The 23016-nt window shown below is 40.1% G+C and overlaps 2 protein-coding genes across 2 annotated transcripts; one reads left to right on the top strand and one right to left on the bottom strand.

Annotated features, from left to right (window-relative positions):
- Nucleotides 1–3914: 3914 nt before the first annotated feature.
- evx2 (even-skipped homeobox 2) lies at nt 3915–8601 on the bottom strand. Its single transcript, XM_086051875.1, has 3 exons — nt 8208–8601; nt 7809–8044; nt 3915–7157 (listed from the first exon to the last, which is right to left on the bottom strand). Exons 1-3 carry the CDS (start codon nt 8599–8601, stop codon nt 6546–6548), a joined length of 1242 nt encoding a protein of 413 aa, XP_085908001.1. The 3' UTR covers nt 3915–6545.
- A 9303-nt stretch (nt 8602–17904) lies between these two features.
- On the top strand, nt 17905–21298 carry hoxd12a (homeobox D12a). Its single transcript, XM_086051824.1, has 2 exons — nt 17905–18516; nt 19766–21298. Exons 1-2 carry the CDS (start codon nt 17952–17954, stop codon nt 20005–20007), a joined length of 807 nt encoding a protein of 268 aa, XP_085907950.1. The 5' UTR covers nt 17905–17951; the 3' UTR covers nt 20008–21298.
- The last annotated feature ends 1718 nt before the right edge of the window (nt 21299–23016 follow it).

The following is a 23016-nucleotide window of genomic DNA, read 5'->3' as shown; positions in this document are numbered from 1 at the left end:
CCATAGTGGTGTTGGGTCAGGCCTAGTATTTTCCCAGTATTAGTGCCACTCGGTGGGCACATAGGACCACGCACTTTTTAACCAAATGTACTGTATTTCATTTTTGGTAATTTTTTCAAAGCATGTATAAAAGATCCACCCTCCTAACCCAGCAACAAAGGGTTTGCAGCAAACAACAAAATAACCATGTAACTGTGATTTTTTTTTCAAGTGAAAATGGCTCTTGTGTAAAAAAAATTCTTTCAAGGAGGGCACAAAACTGCTGAACAAGAAACCAACATTAAGAACTCATTTTGTACATTTTTTTCACAAAAATAAAATCACTTCAAATCTTAATATAATTTAGGTACTGTTTGTCTATTGTCATTCCAAAGCTGCAACAAAAGTATTAGGCCTATTCCTGTAGTATAGGGCAGTATAAAGACCCATGTACCCATAACTAAGTCTTCCATCTAGTGGTGATTTGTGATATTACAACTTACAACTACACTCAACCCCTGCATATTCACAGTTCGGCACCTGCGGCATTGCAGATTTCTTTTTTCATATATTGGACTTTCATGTTTTTCCTGGATTTTTTTCCCCCATTCCGCCCAGTGACACTGTGATAAATATGGTGTCTGAGGTATCCATTATTCTTTATTTGTATGTACTGTGTATTCACTCTGTCAGTGTGCATTCAGAATATACCACATCTGTTACATGTGATGAGACACAATTTTTTTTTTTTACTTCAACCAAGAAGTTATGGCAGTCCCATAAGAAATTGCATTTTCATAAAAGTATTTTCAAATCCCCAAACATACACCTACGTAATATATATATAAAAAAAAAAAAAACTACTTGAAAATCTAAAGCATACACCGCGTCTCAGGAATATTAATTTGTTGCACCACCATTACCATATGCAGAGCAAAGAACCTCTGGAAGAATTAATCGTTAACCCAATAAAAGCAATTTCCAAAGATAATTGAGAACACATTTCGATACATATGCATGAAAAAATCCTGTACACAACACGCTCGCAGCCTCCAGTAATTGATTGAGGGGATGACCCGTTATATTAAATGTTATTTGAGAACCATCAAAACGCACAAAATTGCAATTTGCCCAGCTTGTATCAGAATTAAAAGCCCATTCATCATGATTATGACTTGATAAGCTAATTTAACCATTTCGCTCCGTCTTAATGAGCTATAGTTGAATTAATGCCATGTAATATATGAAGGTAACATTTGAACAGAGGCAATGATTTGAGACAAACAGAGCAGAAACTACTTTAGAAGCGTAATGGCGGCATAAATCTCATTAAGCTCTCGTCTTCCATTCACGTTTGGGGAACATTTGAAAGCATTAAATGGGATCTTATAGGTGTTGGAAGCTACCTGATGGTCTGAGGCTCCATGTAACAGCTGCGTCGTGTGATGCAAATAGTGCACCAAATGGGAGGAAAATACGATAGCCTTTCATTGGCTTTGGATGTAATCATAAGGAACAATACAACAAAATTGGTCCTCATTCACCATCTGTATTTCTGAACTCATTTGTTTTTAAGTCCCACTTATAGCATTTTAAAGGATAATCTACCACTGTGTGTTTTCTTAGCAGCAAAAGATCTGCTTATTCCCTTTTGTGCAACTTTCACACTTATTGACTTAGTCCGTCTTCTCGTGTCCTTCACAGGAGAGCAGGGCATTTGACCCTGCTGAATAAAGCCATTCAGAGGGAGCTTAAATTTTACAAGGAAGTGGATCTACTAATACAGTACAAACAATTCCGCAATTTAAAAACTTTTCACAGGTTCAAATACATGTTTCTTGAGACAGAATAGACCAAAGTGCCTTTACTATTCTTATTTCTTGCCTGGGTTGTATTTGAAAAATTGGTTCGTTTGTACGGAACAACCCATTTGACCGTTGGGTCAAATTGACCCATGTAAAGGGTCAGTCCAATATTCGACCATCCATCCATCCATCCAGTTTTCCAACTGAAAAATTGGGTTAATTTTGACCCAGCGATTTTAAGAGCGTACTTTTCAAGATGGCGACCAGCTTCGGATCGTCACCCCACTGAAATCCATATTCAACCCAATCTGCTGGGTCAAAATCATGAACTTGGATAAAAGTAACCCAATCTTCTGAAAATCCACCCACAGTAAACTGCTGGGTAAAAAAACAGTGTCCAAAAATGGACACATTTTTGATACAAAACAACCCAGAAAGTATCATTTACAACCCAAATTTTCGACCCAAATTGGGTTATTGGGTTATTTTTGACCCGGCGGTTTTAGGAGTGGACCCAGTGAGTAGGTTTGGAAACAACCCTGCATTTTTGTAGATAATTAATGAAGAAAGTAAACGACCTGTCTGGTGGGGCACTGCCCCTCCTGTCCTTAATGCAGCTGCTCCACCACTCTAAAAACAGTTGGGTTGAAAATAACACAATTTTGGTTCAAAAATGGACCGATCCACTTCTAGTGTTGTTTTGTACAAAACAGCCCAATTTTGGGGGTTTATTCTGCAAAAACAACCCACAAAGTTGGGTCAAATTGACCCAAGTAGTGGGTTGTTGACCCCAAATTGTGTTATTCTTAACCCAAGCGTTTTTAGAGTGTATGTGTCGGGCCAGCTTACACAGGTGCGAACCTCCACTTCTTGAAAATGAACCAAAAGCTATTTGTGACTTTAGCCACAATATCACTTGCTCGTGTGCTAGCTGCTGCGCATGGCCGTTGCGGTGCCACCTTCATTGCGTTTTGGCCCCGCTTGCTCCCTGTAGTTTACTCACCACTCCATACCTCCCCCTCTCATTTTTTTTTTTTTTTTTTTTTTGTCCTCCCGCAGCAGCTGTCACCCCGCATTACTCGCAGTCAGCTAAATGAAACATTATTCTAAACATATGCATCGTAATCAGTCCGGTCACACTTACAAGAACACGCGTTAATAAGGCAATCAATCACCGAGGAACAAGCGAGTTGTGCAGTAACAGCTCATAAACAGTGTGTAATGAAGAATTGGAGGTGAGCGTGACACGGCGCTGATCAGATAATCAATGTCAAAGACGCGATGAATGTCAGTAAACGCACTTTTCATGCGCTTTCTATATAAAATCCCTCAATTTACAACAAGCCGTTCAATTATCCTGCAAATACAGGCAATTAAGTGGCGGCCCGATTGGACAGTAGGGGCCGCATCATCGATCCTCGCGTTTCTATCTCGGCTGTGTGGACATTTAATTTGGTTTTTCTATTAGCACCCAAATAAAGCAGAATATAGCAGAATATTAAACAAGCCAGAGATTTATCCCCGTGTCAAAAAACATTCAGTGAAGGTGACAGGCACTCGACAACGTTATGACGCATTTTGTTCCCCACTCTCTTCTTCTCTGGATGCAAAACTAATGGCGTTATTGTGGCCAGTGTTGCGCCGCCCCCCACCTCACCCCCCACCCCGTTTTTTTTTTTTTTTTTTCATGCCCACCATCTATCTCAATGCAAGGCTCGCTTTAAAGCGCCAGGAAACACGGCGATACATCACGCCCATGTTCGCAGCCCCCTAATCCTGCTTCTTTAATGGGCACGTAGAAAAAAAGCAACTTATCTTCAAGTCCCCGGGGGCCATTCTGGTGCACGTTGTGCGTATATTTGAACCCGGCGCAATTAACGACAGGATCGGCCAGTATCATTTAGAGGTAATGTACAAATAATGGTAAATGATAGTGCTGGAGTGACCCCTCATCGAAGCCCCCCCCGTCCCAACATTTGCATGCATTTTTAATTAACAGCGCGATGGAACTGTGTCACGCCATGCAAACACATTGAGAGCTGTAAATAAAAATGTTTTGTGCAGTCTAGCATAAAGGCATGGAAGTGTGTGAAGATTTTGTATTTATTTTTCCCCCAAGAACAAACACGATCAATAAATAACAGGATTTACATTTCATATTGCACATCTTTTTCCAAGTTAAAATATTTAAATCCATACAGTCATTGTTATTTTAAATACAGCGATAGTTATACAGACCCAAGAAGGTAAAAAGGTCAATACTGTATTATGTTTCTTTTATGTCAGTGCTCGTTTACCAGACATAAAAAAAAAAATACTTGAGTGGACTGTAAAAAAAATAAAATCTTCAGTCTTTTGTAATTTTGCACAAAAAAGAAATTGCTGATTTTAGGGGCGATTGGTGCGGTTGGCTCACATCCAGTGTTTTCAACATTAACAACATTCAGAAAGTCACACATTAAAAAAAACTACATCCACAGGAAGAATTTCCCCTCCCCAATAACTTAACCATTTTCAAAATAGTCCACAATTTACAATTCAAATGTTTTTAAATTAACATATCAGCGATGTCCCACATAGGAACCAATAAAATAGCACAGACGAATTTGTCAGAATGTGGCCCCTTGTTTATGTGTGCTGAGGATCTCCATCTGGAAAAGTGTGTTTGATGCAACGGCCTTGACTGTAAAAAAAAACAAAAACAAAACAAAACAAAACGAACGAGGAATCAATTGGTTTTTATCGAGACATTTTCCATACAGCAAAAACAACCGCGGGCTCCCTCCTCGATGTCTTTTGGGCATCATATTTGCAAGCCTTGACTTCTTCACCATATATACAGAGTTTCCTTTGTCTTCGCCTTGGCTCTTTTGTATGTCTAATGACTTCCCTGCGCGGGTTGTTAGGACTTGACAGCAAGTCTCCAAACGAGCAAGTTGCCTCGCAGCCGCCTATTCAAAAGGAAGCTCCATCTAGGGTGCATGATTGGCAATTTTTGTCATCATGCTCGCATTATTAAGAGAGGAATTGACAAGAAAGAGGCGATGCAAAATGACGCGCGCCTGCAAGCTGATTAGGAGGGTCCCTGCAGAGCAGAGCAGAGGTGCTGCTGCAAACATGCTGTCGGCTGCTGCCAAACATCGCTGCTGCCTTTTGTGGAGTCAAGAAAGATGTGGCACGCATGCACAAAATGCAGAAATGAAATTGAGAAAATTAAATGAGTAGATGCAAGGTGAGTCACAATTTGGGGAGATTTCCAAATATAAATATTGTGGACAATGATTGAAGCTTATAAATGGAAAAAGTCAACAATGACTTGTTCTTTTGTTTTGTTTTAACTTAAAATAAAAGATCGGTTACAAGTTGTACGAGGTAATTCACAGTTGGTGGCATTTTGAAATTATAGAAATGGAAAAAAAGGGGGTCACAAATGGTTTAAAGATACCATTTGCATGTCTTTTTGACATGCAAATTTGAATTAAATTGACCTTAAAAGGTGGATCACAGTTAATAACATTTTGAGAATTATTATTACAAAAAATGGTCAACAGTAAAAATGGCTAAAAAACACAATGTGTGTCTTTTACTTTAAGTTGGAACCTAAAATATAACATTAACCAAAATGAACCTAAAATGTTTGCAAGGTGTCTCCTAAGTCAAATTTTACAAATTTAAAATTTAAAACGCCAATTAAAGTGTCACATTGCGCAAGGGGACATTAAGTTTTGTAGAATTGTAGAAATGTAAAACCTAAATGTTTGTTTGGTTGAAAATAATATGAAACCAAATGTAACATTGTGTAAACGTGACTCAAAACTGGGGAAATGTCACTTGCAAAAAATAAAAATAAATCGCAGAAATTCGTCAAGAATGACTGACACAATCTGTTTGAGTTTTTTTTAAGTTTAACTTAAGAATATTGGAGATTTTTTTTTGCGAATTGTTGCAACGTAGACAATAACCGAGGAATGCAGACACAATCAAAACAAAGTGTGTGTGTGTGAGTGAGAGATTTTTTTTTCTTAAGGTTTAAACCCGGAAGTGTCTGCAAATGGTAATTGGCTGCCATTGACTCATAAGAAAAAAGCTTTTTAACGATTTCCAGTCTTAATCAGACTTCCAAAATAAGGGAATGAACGAAAACATTTGAGCCTTTGTGATTTTAGAATAAAGTTGAAAACAAAACAGAAATCTGTTATTACGGACACAATCTGTGTGAGTTATTTAGGGTTAATTTCAAAGTATTGGACATTTTGAGAATTGTTCAGACTATCTGTGGGTCTTTTTTTTGAACGTTTGCATATTAGAATGAATGGTAATTGGCAGACATTGGTCCATTAGAAAAATGCTTTTAACCGACTTCAAGACTTTCAGTAGAATGAATCTGTCGATGTTTTTTTGTTGTTGTTTTTTTTTGCAGTTTAAATTAAAAAACGTTGGAATTTTTTTAGAGAGTTTTGGAGGGGCAAACATTTGTTGTGTTTGTTTTAAGGCTCTTCTTCAAATTTTCAAATGATGGCACGTCACGTGTTCCTTTATGGGGAGGTTTGCAAAATTGGAAATTGTGTGCGTATTTTTTTAACGTTTGTCTTTTAGAAAAATGAATCTACAATCATTGTAATTAGTTGCCATTGGTCTTTTAGCTTTTTATCGAGTTCCGGTTTCAATCAATCGGATTTTCTAAACAATTAAATAAAGGGAAAAAAAAGAGAGAGTGTTGAAAATAAAAACAAAATGCGGGTCGTTGAGGGCTGTTGACAGTTATCTGTTGAGTGACGTCTCCTCTCGTTGGTCCGGCGAGGGTACGGAGGTCTTGCTGAGCACAGCCGCCGAGTAGGGCAAAAATCCACTCTCGGACCTTTGTCCCGAGGCCGTGCAGGTGAAGTCGGCGCCGGCACCGGCGGCCCTGGAGCCCAGCGCGCCGGCCGCTTGGCTGCTGTGGCAACTGAGACACGAGCAGGGCGCGCCGGCGGACGGAGCGCCGACCGCAGCCGCCGCTGCCGCCGCGGCCGCCGCCGCCGCCGAGCTGTTAAGGCCCGCCGGCGACTGGTAGAGTCCCGGGTGGCGGAAGCTGCACAGGAGCTCCGGCCGGGAGTAGGGGTGCGAGAGGGCGCGGAAGGTGTCGAGGGGCCGGATGGAGGTGGCGAAGGGCGACGACGCGGCCCCCGAGGCGGCTGCGGCCGCGGCGGCCGCCGTCACGCCGACGTGCGGGTAGTAGTGCAGGGGCATGTGGGAGTGGAACGGGTACGGGAGGCTCCCCGTGGCCGCCGCGTGGGTCATCATGTAGGTGTAGAAGCTGGGGTCAGCAGGGTGGGGCCACGACATGGCCAGCCGTTGACGCTTGTCCTTCATGCGCCGGTTCTGGAACCACACCTGCCACCAAGAACCACCGAAAACCTTAGCATCAGTTGACTATTTATATTGTTTTTAATACTACATTTTCAAGCATGCAGGAAAGACTAAAACCATTGCTGAAAAATGTAAAGTATTTTTTAATTCAATCTCAAATGACAGTTTTTGCAGCAACGAAAAATATTGTGGACAATCAATCAGGAACAACCAAAACCAAAAGATTACTCTTCTTAAATGATAAATTCATGATGAATTGACTGTACAGAAATCAAGCGAAAATAATAATAATAATGGCAAAGTGAATGCCACTCGTGCAACAGAAACAACCGAAACATTTTATTTTATTTTTTAAATTCACCGCGTCTATTAATGCAACAAAAACACGTGCATCCAGAACCACCATTTTATACTCTGTTTAAATTCATGATGCATTGACTTGTTGTGTAAAATCCTGCTATCTGGTATAGAACCAAAATAATTGCTTTTGACCATATGTGAAGTCATCTCGAATTTACTATTCATGCAGTAAAACACCAAAATAACAACTGAAGTACTGCTAAACGTCAGAACGTTTAGTGCATTAATATATTCCACACAAAAAAAAAAAAAATCAGCGAAGTGATATGAAAATAATAATTGCAGCAATTTCTCCATGCACGTGATCTGCTTTACCTTGATGGTGGTTTCAGGCAGATTGAGAGCAGCGGCCAATTCGCATCTCCTCGGCCTGGAGACGTAATTTTCCCGGTAAAACTCCTTCTCCAGCCGGCCAATTTGCTCCCTGGTGAAGGCTGTGCGGTACCTCCTAACCTGATCCGCGTTGGAATTGTTGTTGGACGCCCCCGAGTTTCCGTTCATACCGGACAGGGAGCTCGAACTTGTGTTGGACGAGCCAGAATCTGAATAACCTGGGGGGGGAAATATTTTTTTTAAATAAGAAAACGTTGATTTGGGTTGTATAAAAAAAAGTATGTAGGTGCCCGTTTCACAGCCTTATTGTTATTATCAAATAAGAACACTAGTGACGATGTCCACAATAATAATAATGCACTGCAGTTAATTCAACCTAACCTTTATTGTTTTCCTTGTGCTGACTTGGCGAGCGATGCGTGGGGCAGCCCACTTCCACATCACTGTTGATGTCCGATTCCTGGGACACTTCCGAGTAAATGCTCATCTTCTTCCGGCTCTCCGACGACGAAATGTCCGCCGAGGGGCTGTGCTCGCTGCCCTGGTGTGACCCGAAGAGGCTGTCGATCTCGAACTTGCCTTTACTCGGCATGTCCGCGAGGTTCCCGTGCAGGGACGCAGACGTGATTCTCGGGCTGAGGCGTCCTCCGTGCTGGGAGTTCTCCAGGGCCTCCAGTACGGAATTGCCGGCCGAATCGGCGAGCCTCTTGGCGGCCACTGGACTGTGCAGCCCCCTCTCCATCAGTATCATCTCCTTTCTTATCCTCTCCATCATCAAGACGTGCGGGGAGGATGAGGAGGAGGAGGAAGTAAAGTGGTCCTGCGCGGGGGCTGGATGCGGGAGCTCAATCCGCATGCAAGTGTCTCTGCGAGGTCTCTAAAGCTCTTTATAAGCAACACGCAATAAATGGAAGAAATTGAGGAGAGCGTGCTCAAAATGTGCCTGGCATCCTCCCCTGCACACCGGCAATATGTCATTCAACGCCCCCCCCCCCCCCTAAAAAAAATGCTCTCTGCAGGTTGACGCGGCTCCAATGATCATTTATTGTAACAGGTTTATAAGCAAATAAATAGGAGAGGGCTGTCAGTTGATGATGGAGGCGGTCTTCGGTCAGACGAATAATATCCAAGAGGAGAGCAGAAGAGGAGTGAGTGAGGAGTGAGGGCGCCTCTCGCAGCTCTTTGGCTTTTTGGCCTCCCGGCTGGCTCACATTGACAGTCTGATTAATAAAATGAGCGCTGCAACATTTCCCTCTTCATTTAGGAATATTATTATGCTTTGATTCGCTATTGTTTCCCTCCCCTCGCAGCTCCGTCGGCCCTCCCCTCCTCTTGCGAGGCTTTATTGCTTACCCCCTCTTAGTTTATTTAGCTTCATTTTTTTGGGGTTGTGCCAGCTTCTCGCACGTGAGTTTTAATGCTAATTTCGTTTCTGTAAGACGTGTTTTTTCCAAGCTTTTTGGTTTTCGGGCATTCTCTACGTTCGCAACGTAAGTTTGTTCTTGCACATTTTTTACAACAAAGCAGCAAAACTAATTCAGTGCTCAATGTACTTTATCTCACTTTACATAAATTGTTATTAATTCTTTAAAAGTCCCTGCAATTTTCTGCGGTCGCGTCTTGCATTGTTTACACAGTAGTTGCCTTATATGGGAGTATCAAATGCATGCATTGCAAGGGGTTCTTGGTTTTTTTCCAAAAGCTTATGAAGGCATAATTACAGGACCCCCTCGGCGTCCTCTGGCGCCTCCTGCAGGTTTCAACACACCTTGCAAGCATTTGACATTGGCATATAATGGAGGGGCCTTAAGAGCTTAATTCCTTCCGTGACCATACTTAGAATACTACCCAATTATATTTCCTCATTGAAATGAATGGAAATGCCATTAGTTCGTTCCAGCCACAACACAAAAAAAACACACACAAATAAATTGTAATATGTTTGGCAATAAGAATTAACACTCAAAACAGTACTACTTTATAAAAACATTGAGAAAAAATAATTACGTTTTTGCATCATGACTTCATGCTTTAAATCAAGAATGGGTGACTTAAATGTTGGAGGGGGGCACAATTTTTCATCAGCACTTCTTTGAAGCTGTCTGACAAAAATGCTATCTTGAAGGACAAAATATATGTTGAGTTTTTCCTCGTATGCAAAGGGATCTCCTCCATTCTAATTCACACTCAAAGACGACACACAACTGCTGATCCAACATTCAGTGCAAGAACTCATTTTGTGGACGCGCTCACAAAAGTCAACTCACATAAAGATTGTAATATTTCACGTTTGTCCTGCATGTCATTCAAAATCCCTAAATGAATAGGCCGACTCACTTGCCAGTAAAACAGTGCATTATAGAGCAGAAAAGTTAACTCGGTTTTGTTATAGGAGAATTGAAAAGCTGTTGCATTGTAACTCTTAATGCACTTCTTCAAACGAACTGTCAACGTTTCATGTGGAAAAAATAATCAGTTATTTGTGTACTTCTGAGATCTAACTAAATTTGGTCTCAGTTCTGCTTTTTGCCAAGATCCACGCGCTCTTCTTCTCTGATGCGCTAGTACTTTCTTGGAGTTTGAGGTGCTAGTAAGCGATTTCTGCCATCTAGTGGTGAACACTGTTGTAACAACTTAAAACTGCTCTGCTATAGTAAACATTTTGGTTTTCAAAATTCATCGAGGGCCACTCTGATTGTGGATGTAGGCCGCCAGTCACCCATCCCTGGTTTAAATCGATGAGCTTTCTTCTGCCGTGCGTGCCTTGGCCACCAGGGGGAAGTATAATACAAACGTAGATGTGCTTTATGGTGAAACAGGAAGAAGACCGCCAACTACCTGCAGTCGTAATTATGATTTCTCACAGAACGAACATATACTTGTGAGTATTGTTATATTACCCATCGGCATGGGTTTCTGCTCTATTTGTGTTCAAATATTTTGCTTAAAGGGCCTTAATCGTCGCAACATCCATTAGCCAGTCTTTGGCCTTTTGAATTGCGTGTTAGCTAGCAGATATTTTGGGCAAAGTTGTGTGGTGTGGTTTAGTTTTACACAAGCAATAAAATCCACGAACCTCAGAATTCATTGTGAGGCAGAGGTAACCACTTGTCCACCATGCTATACATTGACGATTATCTTACAGTGTATCACAAAAATATGTCTTATATTTTGGCCATAGCATTTCTGGATAGCCACAATAATGGTTGTAAAGATACTTTGTAAACATAATCACATAGTTAACAACACTAAATGCCTAATACAACTTTTGTTTAGGGTCAAAGTGTTTTGAGTGCCTAATTATTAACATATTGTAATGTGCATTTATGTTGACTGCAGTGCAGAAGCGGCAGGCCAAGCAAGCTGAGAACATCTGTGGACTTATCTCCATCTAGTGGTCATCAGAAGAACTGCAACCTCTCGTGGCTTCACCGTCCTTTTTCACGTGTCCCAAGTTGGAATTTAGAGCCACTTGGCAATACAGTTCTTACTGTGGTGTCTGCATTCACATTGCGACCGCTTTAAACTGATTTAACTAAATGGTTTTACTTAAAAGTATAGAATTTCAGAAGTCTCACAATCATTTAGATGCTGTGCTTTTGTTTGTGTGAAGCACATTGAGTTGCCCTGTAAATGTGCTATTAAATAAAGTTGCTTTGCCTTGCCTTAAGTACTAAAAATCTGTGGTTTAGAACTGACAGTAAAAAAAAAACATTTTTCCTTTTAATGTTGTACTTATACAACTTGTACAATATAGAGTCTACTTTTTATTTTTACTTAAGTACGGAAGTTGAATTTACAGTGCTTTGACTTTTACCAGTCTTCACACCAGGAGCGTGCAAAAGATGGGGCAGACAGAGCGGGGACCCCGGGCATCTACAGGAACCCAAGCCCATCTGAGATTCACTGACACAAAGTGGAAACGTGTGCTGTGGTCTGACGAGTCCACAGTTCAATTTGTATTAGACTAGCGCTCCAGCAGGCCAGACCTGTCTCCCATTGAACCATGTGTGGTACATTATGAAGCACTAAATAGTACAAAGGACTGTTGAGCAACTGAAGTTGTATACATCAGAAGAATGGGACCGAATTGTACCTATAAACTTCAACAATGAGTGCTCTCAATTTCTAAATTCTTACTGAGTGTTGCATATACAGAAAGGTGATCCAACACAGTGGTTAACATGCCCCTGTCCCACCTTTTTTGGAACGTGTTGCAGGCATCAAATTCACAATGAGTTTATACAGTATTTAGGAAAAAAAAACGTTCAAGTGGAAATCAACCCAAACACATTTTTTTCAAGAATATGTACCCGGCAAGCCCACTAGTTGAAACACAGAAAGTGGATCATCTAAACCAGGGGTGTCAAACTCATTTTTTGTCACGGGTCACATTATGGTGGGCCATTACGACTGTGAACCCATTTGATCGCCTTATATTATCACATCATTCACAACAAACTGATGGACAACTAGTTTTGAAATCAGAAGCCAGTAACTCGTTTGTTCGACTACTTTTCATAGTACTTTAAAGGAGTGATTGGAACCAAATGCTTGCAATAGCTCAGATGTTGTGTTAACAGTGAAGACAATTTCAAAGAAAAACGTCGAGTCAACAAACATGACTTGCCTTCGCGGGTCACATAAAATGATGTCGTGGGCCGGATCTGGCCCCCGGGCCCTGAGTTTGACACTTTGATCTAAACGGAGGAATGATGGGTGAAAATAAGCACGCTTGTGCAAAATATATCAAGGCCTACAGGCTGGGATTAAAAAGAATAGGTCGTTTATGAAGCCACTGCGGGGATTTTTTTTATTTTCTTAAAACACAATTTATAATTGCTTCCTGCCAGGGCGCCTGCGGCCCAGTTTGCTTGCGTTAGCTCACCATCTAGTGTACAATTATTGCAATTACAGCCACCGCCCATAATAACGTTCAACGAACCAGCAGCCTTAAATATGGTTTCAACAAAATGGTCCCAAATTACAATTACTAATCCCAAATGGAACACTGTTTTTTTTTCCTATTAAGAGGTAAAACATGCTCGACTGGGTGTTGCAAATACGCAACGTACATGATAGATAGATAGATAGATAGATAGATAGATAGATAGATGGATAGATGGATAGATGGATAGATAGATAGATAGATAGATAGATAGATAGATAGATAGATAGATAGATAGATAGATAGATAGATAGATAGATAGATACATTTCACTTTGCCACGGCCATTATTCAGCTTTCTTCTGGATTGACTGTTAAAAGTGTGAATTATTAGCACCTTTAATGGAATACAGTTCAGGGGATACTAAACTGTTACTAATTTAATATGCACAGTGGCTACTTCTGCGTGCGGAATACAAATGAACGGCGGCGAGAGAATTGCCGCCTGCCCATTGGTCGTAATAAAGTGCTGACAGGTCAGTTTAGGAGCCAGTTATAGTCATTGTGTTAGCAGGAGCACAGAAAGGCTTCTTTCTATCGTCTTCTTTTTCTTCTTTCCACGCAGTTGCACTCTCACAAGGTGCATGCACATACTTCCTCGTCTCACACTTGATAAAGTGTCACAACTGTGCAAAATGGGGCATGTGGAATTCACACAAATACAAATAAAATTCACGAAGAACACGATGCTTAATTTTTTTTTTGCTTTTAAAAAAATATAAAAAGTAGGCTAATATATATAAAAAAAAACAGTCTAAGTGGGTTTTTTTAATCCGTCTCCGTGATTTAAAAACCTAAAACATCTTACTTGTTGCACTCATTAACTAGCCATATTCGAAAGTTAACATTAACACGACTCATTTATAAAACACTGGCATAAGTATGGTGTTCGAGAGATATTTTGAACCGTGCACTAAAAAAGAAAAAAGGTTCTATACATTTAAAAAAAAAAAAAAAAGAGTTTCTTGTACTTGGACGCATATAAAGAGGACCGCATTTGTGTACTATTTAGCACCCGGTCTTTATGGTTCAGCCAATGGCTCCAATGCGGACCAAATGGTCTCTGCATTATTCCTAATATATAGGCCAAGTAGCTTTAGAACACGATCGCTTTTCTTTCTTTTGAATGAAAGAAAACCGATGGGGTACAGTTGCGCAATATGCAACCATATTGCTGCTACGCATGATTTCAGTTTTTTTTATGTTAAGTGTGTATACTTTAAAATAATCGAATTGAATCAGGACGACGTGGTTCGAAACAATTCAAGAGCTGGAAAAAAAAAAACACTTTCAAAACACTCAATTTAAGAGCTGAAACAAAGCTACTTACACTTCTCGAGCCGAAAAAAAAATGGAATAAAATACATTGTATTATGTTTTGGTTCTACTGAATTTAACTTTCTTTAAGTTAAACTATTATTTCGCAGAGCAGGCCGAAACAAGAACATACAATTGCGAAATTATATTGTAATGCTATAATACCATTTTAGAAAATGCATTTCAAAATTTCCACTATTGTAACGGTACTGCAGCAGTGAAAATAATCAAACTGACTAAACAGCAGCTCAGCCCTTCGTTCTACAACAAAATAAATAAATGTGCCGTAGCGTAATTGGCGAAGTCATTTTTAGTTACTATGACAACATCATGCTCGCTACACATTTGTTTTGTTTTGTTTTTGTTTTTTTTCGCTTGTTTGTTTCTTTGTGTCTGTGAAGAGTTTCCGTAATTTCGGTGAATGGAATCTGAAAAGGTCAAACGTTCCTGTTGAATTTGTTGTGGGTTTTTTTTTTTTTCTCTTGTTTTCCAAAAACGTTCAAAAAACAAGATGGGCAGCAGCTATAAAGAAAGTGAAAACGAAGGGGGAAAAACCTGCCTCAACAATATACCTTTGACTTTACAGTCTGTTAACAGCGTGAATCGCATTTAAATGCGTCACCCTTGTAAGGTTAACCTTTTAAACAAGTTTCAAGTTGGCTTTTTGTAAAACTTTGGCGTCCCCCCTACACACACAAACACACAGAAGTCTGTAAAAAGTCTCTGTTAAACCCTAAGAAAGCAATCCAATTACAGCCTTACAACAAAAGTTCATTTGATTAATTGAATGCTGTTACACCTACAAACGCGGAAATGAAATGTGAACTTATCTTGCAAATGGGCGCCAATCGAGAGATTTTTGAAGAGTCTCCCACTTTTGTGTGTGGGCGCGCGCGCGCGCGCGTGTGTGTGTGTTGCAGACAGACGTGCAGAGCAGCAGAGAACTTGAACGAGAGAAGCAGCATGCATGCAGCACAGGCAGCAAGTTTATTACCAAGGACAATAGTGCAGGGGAGAGATTCCTTGGCAGGCAGAAAAGCACATTGCAGTGAAGCTCCTCACACAAAGAGCCATAACACAACACAATCAAATTTCCACATTTTTTCCATCTACGAATTGACGTTTATCAAAACAAAAATTCCAAATTTCAAGACGTTTTCTATGCGTGAATACGTGGAGAAAAAAGGATTTAACTCCAAATAAATGTCTTCAAATTCTATGGTTGTGAGTTCCACTTTTGTCAAAGCATCAAATGGCAAGTTTCTCGTCAAGAAAAGTCGTTTTTGTCGTGTAATGGTTGAGCTTGAGACGTTCGTTTATTCGCATTCGCTTAACAGAAAAACAACGCGTGCATCTGTTTTTCTTATTAACCTCCTTTTTTCCCCTTGCCTTTCTCGGCCCTATAAAGACTTTTATGGCGACAAAGGATGTTGAATGAAACACGCTAAGAATTTTTAGCTTTGTATACTGGCGATTATAAAAAAAAAACAACAACTAAAAACACGAAGTGTCTTCTTGTTTACATGTAATCCTTAGTTTATAACTATTCCCCACCCGTTTTGTGACCGTGAATGCAGCACTGCAGCGACTCCACAAGTCTTGTTTTTGTATTCCTGTTGATTTGAAAACAGACGAAATTACGCACATTTTCTCGATTTTGTTCCGGTGGCGAAATAACATTCAAGTTAGTGTGGCTGAATTTAAAAAAAAAGAAAGAAAAAGAAAAAAGAATGCTAAATGTGCAACGTTCCTATAGTTTACAGTGGAACAAACCATCATTGTGATGTTCTATATTTGTCGTTCTTTGGTTGTGCATGACGCAAGTGGGCAAGAAAAGCTGCGTGACAAGCTCAAGGGATCGGAGGATTGATACAGAATAACTTCATTGTTGCACGGTGGCTCTCAAATTGTGCACAGATAAAAACAACACAAGCCTATTTATTTTATAAAGAGGTCCAAACTGAATTAAAAAGAAACATTCCTTGAACGTTCCAATTGCTCGGGCGTTTTGGATTTGGCTTGAAATATTTTACGGCGTATGAATGTCTGTTTTCCAAGATCCTAGTAGGGTTCAAAATGAGTACAGTGAGCTGTATTAGTCTTTAATGTGCCTTTGGGGGATTTATGATGAACACAATTGTAAATGAAGTTTTACGTGGATTTTTGTAACTGCATTCAGACGCCGAATAATAATCATAATATTCATACATTCGTACAAGCCAATTGCGTAGTATTGAGGGAAAGTGGCGTACAGTACAGGGGATTTGGCTTTAAGAACGTTTTTGTGGAGTGCAGTTTTTAATCAAAACCACCAAAATGACTTATCATCTCCTTTGAACTGCGTGTGCGTGCAGGTTTAAATAGAAAAGAATCTATGGGGGATTTGGACAATGAATTAATGCGTGATATGCATTTTTTTCCAATCAAAACTAAAAACACGTAGCCCACATTTAGCATTTCCAGAGAGGATTCACATGATTCACACACGTGGTTTTATGGAAAAACGGTATGGAGGGTTTGGAGGTATTTTGAACATTATTGAAGGCTAGAGTTCAATCAACAAAATTGTGTATTACGTCCTTTTAACTTGAACATTTAAGTAACTATAACACAAATATAACTCATAAAGATAAAGTGCTTCACATATGGTTTAAGGAAAAATGTAAATTATTTGTCGCATTATTGTAAGGTATAGTTGAAATGATGTCCTTTAAATGTTGACATTAGAAGTAAGTAGAATATTAAGTGCTACAACTAAGCACAGTTTATGTATAAAGCTGTTTATTTTACAAAGACGACTCACAAAGGGCTTCACAAACGTGCATGGTTTTAGCGTCGAATTGTATAAATGCAGTCATGCATTTATACATTTTAACACAAAAACAATCACGTCGTATATACAAATCAAATTGAAATAACTGACACATAATTAATGAAATACAATAAAATAAAATATTGGTGTGAGTCTAAATCTACTGTGTTTTCACCTATTAGCATTATTTTTTTCAGTATTAGGACACTCTTAACACTGCTGGGTCAAAAATAACCTAAGTTGAGTCAAAAATTGGAATGAACTTCCTGGGTTGTTTCGCACAAAATTGCCCAATTTGTGTATGACCCCTCAGAATGTTTTTTTGTGTACAAAACAACTCAAAGTTGGGCAAAATTGACCCAAAGTAGAGGGTCGATCCAATCTTTGACCCAAGATGTTGTTATTGTTGTTGTTTTGACCCAGTAGTTTTTACGGGTGTATTATTTGTTCTTTTGGGTGGCCCAACAACACTGTAATCCTAACCCTGAAATTGTTTTTTCCCGCATTTTCAACAAAGAAATAAGAGTTTATAGAACTAATTGTTGCTATAGGTCCCCCAACATATACGTAAAAACAACTCGGCAAATTTTGGGGACTTACTTGCTTTGTTGTGCTAACTAACGTTGCCATAGATATCAATAATTAATATTTTAAAGTGTTTCCAACTACTGTTATAATCCCCCCCCCCCCTAAAAAATACAAGCTGTATTTGACAGTGAAGAGGTTTTCTTGTGCATTCCCAAAGTAAAAGCTCTTGCTCCTGTCATAGAGGCTTTACGGTTGTTTTATGGCCATAAATCAGACGAAAGGTGAAAATGGATGAATTCATGCACGCACATGCACGCACACGCACGCACACGCACGCACACACACAGTGAGCATCGTGGCCCGATCCGTCTCGCTCTATTTGGAGCTTCCATGCAGGGTGGGGCCGCCGTGCGCACTTTGCATATCACGTGAGCACCCGTTGACAAATCACCAATTAGCTAGCCGTTAGTCTTGAGAAGTTGCTAAGGCGCTTCGGGAGCAGCGTGCGCGCGGCCAGCTCCATGGCAATGTGCGAACGGAACCCTCTGAGCCCACCGGGCTACGTCGGACCTCTGCTGACCCCCGAGACGCTCTACTTGTCCAACTTGCGAGGCGCCAACGCCGGGGCGCACCACATGCCCCCGCTGCACCACCACCACCATCATCACCACCACCACCTCCCTTACAACAGGAGGGCAGAGCTGTGCACGCTCCCGTGGTCAAGTTCGTGCGCGTCCGGGCCGCCCGCGCAGAGCCGCACCTTCGGAGCCTACTGCCCGACGTTTCGCACCAACTCGACCGCGCCCGGAACCAACAGCGCGGCCAACAACAATAACAACAACGGCGACTCGGCCAAGTCTCCCTTGCAGGACGAAACGGCGTCGCGGTGCCCGCCTGGCGCAGACCACAAGGTGGCACAGTCGGGGGCACCTCACGAGGTTTACGCCGAGGAGCTGCGGGGATACTTGGACGGGCACGGTTCGGCTGCGGGCCATCTGGAGCAGGAGTGCGCGCGACGACTGCACGGAATCAACAAGCAGCAAGACACAGCTCGGCCTCCGTCCACGCTCACGTGTTTTGCTGAAGGTCAAGTAGCCCTTTATTTGATTGTTATAGCAAGTCTCTGTTGGAAATATCCTGCAATTATGTCTATTTACAACTTTTTTATGACTGCGCGGTTTCCTAGCCGTTGACTATAAACGGCTGTTCCGCTGCGAGAAATATAGTGGACCTCTCATTCTCTGCAGGACCCTTTTCAAGATCAAATTCAAGCACTTTTCAAGCACTTTCAAGGTCATGGACAGACACACAAGGCAGATGGACAGAAACACGAATAGGGCTCTCGGGTTCCATTTTAGCTCCTTAAAACTATTGTCTCCTTTGTTTCTGATGCACAGCTGTAAGAAATATGCGTCATATCAGTTACGGTAAAGTCATTCAAATAGTAGCTAACCCTTATTTTTATTGACACGTTTTGGGAAAAATATAAATGGAGCAATAATTTCCAACACATGGATTCAATTAATTTTATTTAAAAATAAATGGTTATTTTCCGCTTGTTGTAGCGACCCGTGCCACTATTGTCTCAAACAATATTACGTATTTTCTGTCATAAATGGAAATAAAGTAGAATAAAAGTCATCATCTGTTTGTCATGAAAGATAGATAGATAGATAGATAGATAGATAGATAGATAGATAGATAGATAGATAGATAGATAGATAGATAGATAGATAGATAGATAGAATACCTCCGACAAATAATAGACGTCACCATGCCTTTGTCAGTAGATGAATACTGTGTTGGTAAGCATCTACCAATACATAGTTCAATAATTCCCCAAAACGTTATTCAAATAAATGTTTTCCTTGACTGTGTATTTTAAGATCACTCTTCGCTCTAAACTATATCATGTCTTTATTTTTATAGCTGATATTGGAATAGAAGTAAAATGGAAAAAGTTACTATGTCTTGTCATGACCAGATCAAAAGACAATGCGACACTTCTGCAAGTTAAGTTGTAAGAAACCTGCACAAAAGCATTGTACACAATGCTTTAGTATGCTAACAATAGTAAATCATGCTTTTATAAACATTACATTCTCTATTGTTCCAATTTCATTTTTATTACTTTTTATAAAAAAATATATATGTTTTTGTATAATTTTAGCTACTTTCAGCAATGAATAATTCCCTTTCACCTGTGTGGTATGTTTAGATTTCTTAGCTTTAGCTTTTGATAGCTTTCTTTCATGCTAGATCAGAAAGCATGGTCGTCTTCCAACTGTAGGTGTTAACGATGCGTGTGCGCGTGCGTGCGTGTGCGTGCGTGCAGGTGGTCCGTGGTGCTCGTCCCAGCAGGTGAGGAGCCGAAAGAAAAGGAAGCCTTACTCCAAGCCTCAGCTGGCTGAGCTAGAGAGCGAGTTCCTGCTCAACGAATTCATCAACAGGCAGAAGCGCAAAGAGTTGTCGGACAGACTGGAGCTGAGCGACCAGCAGGTGAAAATCTGGTTCCAGAACCGCAGGATGAAGAAGAAGAGACTCATGATGCGGGAGCAAGTCTTTGCTTCTTACTGATGGACTAAAAAGAAAGAAAGAAAGAAAGAAAGAAAGAAAGAAAGAAAGAAAGAAAGAAAAGAGAAGACGCTCCTGTCTCGCGGACCACCACAGCAGCGCCACGTCACGCCACGACTGGCTGGCGTACGTGGGCTTTTATTTATAAACGTGTGTGAAATGCTTGCAATCCCCGTCACGGCAGACATTTCACACTTGACGGTGGCTGCTTTGGAGACCGCCCAATCTCCACAGTGACTATTTCAACTATGCTGTGCGTTTTCCCCTCTCTGTCTTGAGTGTTGAGAAGCTCAAGTTCACGTTGACGCCCATTCGATTATACGTATTACACATATGCATGCTTGTCTACTATTGGATTTAATACATATTATTGTAAATAAATGCGTCTCTTTTCCCCCCAAAAAACGTGCTTTGTGGATGTGAACCGTAACAGTTCTGATGGTCGCTGCTGAAATGTGAATTATTCGGAGGTCTGAAAAGAGTTAGCCGAATATCTTAGCTGCCTGAGTCATTTTTGAAAATTTTCAGAAAACAAGGTTAAAAAAAACAACAACAACACATTCAACAATCAAGCAGAGTCCAGTTACTTTGAAGACGGCGAATCAATTAATAAAATTTTTTTAAAAAACACACATACAATTTTTAGCGAGCAAATCATTGTTTTAGCAATGCCGCTAGCTTAATAGCATAGTTGCCTACGTCATATAGTGAAACTTTCCGGGAAACAAGAGAGAGAGAAAAAAGAAAGATAGAAAAAAAAAAACATTTTTAGCAAGCACGTTGGTATTTTTTAATTTTTTTCTTATTGTGAAACTAAGTTAAAAATGACAGTCAACTATATTATCAATTTAGCCATATCAACAAGGAAACGTCAATTATGCAATTGGCCTAACAAATATTGTGGGAGTAAGTTTAAAATGGCAACTGTGCTACTAAGCTCAATGTCAACACAAACCCAATGCTTGCTATAAGGCTTTTTGTCATTTTCTGAAAATATCAAAATATGACTTATAGGTACTTGCTGTTAGGCTAATATTGTGCTAGCAAGTTAAAGTTGACTGAGATAATTGTGCTGTTATGCTCATGATACACAATAGGTCGCATTTTAAGTGTGTAAATAAACAGCGATTTCTGACGGAAATGCATTTTTAGTACCTGTCCATGACATGTAGGATTAAATGTAATTATTATATTTACGTAATATCCATTTTTAAGAAATACCTCTTTTTGGTCAACCTGTTCACATAAGCTGATCCAGTTATGTTTAGCAAAATACAACTGTATGGAGCAGGATGACGTCATGTTTATAATAAATACTAGTAGCCATCAAGTATTCACTTCTCAGTGTTTTTAAATGTTTCCTGTTTTTCCCCCCTCTCTTTGTTTTTATTGGAGGCAGGAAAATTGAACAGCAGCTTTCTCTCTAGTGTTACTAAACTAAACTATTCCTTTTACACAAACCTCACGCCACAAAACGACGGTTGTGAGCAACTTCATTCAAGGGTAAGAAAAAAAAAACAACTGCAAAATCAGAGCTTTTGTTTTGTTGTACCCGCAACCCCCCCCCCCCCCACACACACACACACACACTATAGTTGCAGCTGCACTGTTGCAAAGTCACTTGAAGGTGACTATATATATATATATATATATATATATATATATATATATATATAACTGCAATTTTATTTGCCGTCGTGAGCACTCACCAAAAACTTCAGAATTACAGCGTTTTATATTGAACAGATGATAGCAACAACAACAAAAAACCCACACAAATCAATACAATCAAAAACCTGTCCGACTGGATTTGGTTTCAACTGTTTTACATTGCAGCCACGAAAAAGCTAATTCGTGGGCACGAAATTCAAAATACAAACAGGCAACTTCTCGCATTATTGATGTTGCAAATTGCAGAGTTCCAGAGCTTGTACACGTTCACGTCACTGTGATTCGATTCTCATTCAACAATGGAATAAACTGGCTAAAACTATCTTGAGCATATTCTCCGTTTTAATTTGTAATCCAAAGGATATCATCCTTCCAATATGTTATATCTAAAATGCGCGGTATTATGTTGTCTTCTCCGCAGTGTTGCCCTCGGGATGCTAAAGAAGACGTTGGGGCAGGCATCTTTTTTTTCTGTTGTTGACTTTTTACTGCTGCGGCAAAGGCTCGCTTCCTCTGTGCGGCGTTTCCGCCCCCCATTTTGTGACTTTATTGCTTTATTGCGGCAAAACGCGGCCAGACAGCGTCATTTAGCTCAGGGCCCTAAAGACAGTGGGGGTGCCAAAACAAAGTTAAGGTCAAGTTAGTGGACTGAGCGTTGCAGCTTCCCACGCATTCTCAATTTTGTCGTGTCCTAACATTTGGATAGATATTTTTAATGTATTTTATTGGGAGGGTTTTTGGTGTTGGGGGGTGTGGGTGGCGGGGGGGTCAAATGGACAACATTGCCGTGAAAAATTGTGAACCACATTGGTCTTTTCCCTTGGAAAATAAATGCTGTGGTTCTTGGACAATACATCCTCTTTTTATTGTTTCTGTAACCAGACACTGATAAACAACTGACTTAATTTGCTTCACACTATGACTGAGAGACAACTATTGATCCATACAGCTAGTTTTAGGGATGGGAGTTTTCTAAAAGGAGAATTTTAGAAATGTTGCCAGGTCATAACTGTGCTTAAAAATATAGCCACAGAAGCTTTTATTTATTTATTTTTTTTATATTAAAACACTACAGCATATTTCTTCCAACTTCACTGCCGAGGTTTGTTACAAATAACAAATAACTAAAATTAGGAGCCGGCAAGTAAAGCAGACAATGACTAAACACAGTTAGCAGCAAAGTAAATAAAATAAAAAAAGGACACTGTTGGAACAGTTACTGGATTCTATATAGACTGTATTTAGTTTAGAGATTATTTTTTGCAAGAAGGCAAGGAAGGATGAACCATACTATATATATCTATCAATATAATGTTAAGTGACACGTGGGTGGCAAAAAGG

The sequence above is a fragment of the Filicampus tigris genome, chromosome 14, assembly GCF_054856515.1.
Source record: "Filicampus tigris isolate MCC_2025a chromosome 14, RoL_Ftig_1.0, whole genome shotgun sequence".
Taxonomy (NCBI): Eukaryota; Metazoa; Chordata; class Actinopteri; order Syngnathiformes; family Syngnathidae; genus Filicampus; species Filicampus tigris.
Note: the sequence above shows the minus strand (reverse complement) of the source record. Positions and strands in the feature narration are given on the sequence as shown.

Coding starts and splice junctions, on each gene's coding strand:
- evx2 (XM_086051875.1), bottom strand. CDS start 8,601: ATGATGGAGAGGATAAGAAAGGAGATGATACTGATGGAGAGGGGGCTG. Junction 8,045..8,207: donor GCACAAGGAAAACAATAAAG/GTTAGGTTGAAT, acceptor TTCCCCCCCCAG/GTTATTCAGATTCTGGCTCG. Junction 7,158..7,808: donor TGCCTGAAACCACCATCAAG/GTAAAGCAGATC, acceptor TCTTGGTGGCAG/GTGTGGTTCCAGAACCGGCG.
- hoxd12a (XM_086051824.1), top strand. CDS start 17,952: ATGGCAATGTGCGAACGGAACCCTCTGAGCCCACCGGGCTACGTCGGA. Junction 18,517..19,765: donor GCTCACGTGTTTTGCTGAAG/GTCAAGTAGCCC, acceptor GCGTGCGTGCAG/GTGGTCCGTGGTGCTCGTCC.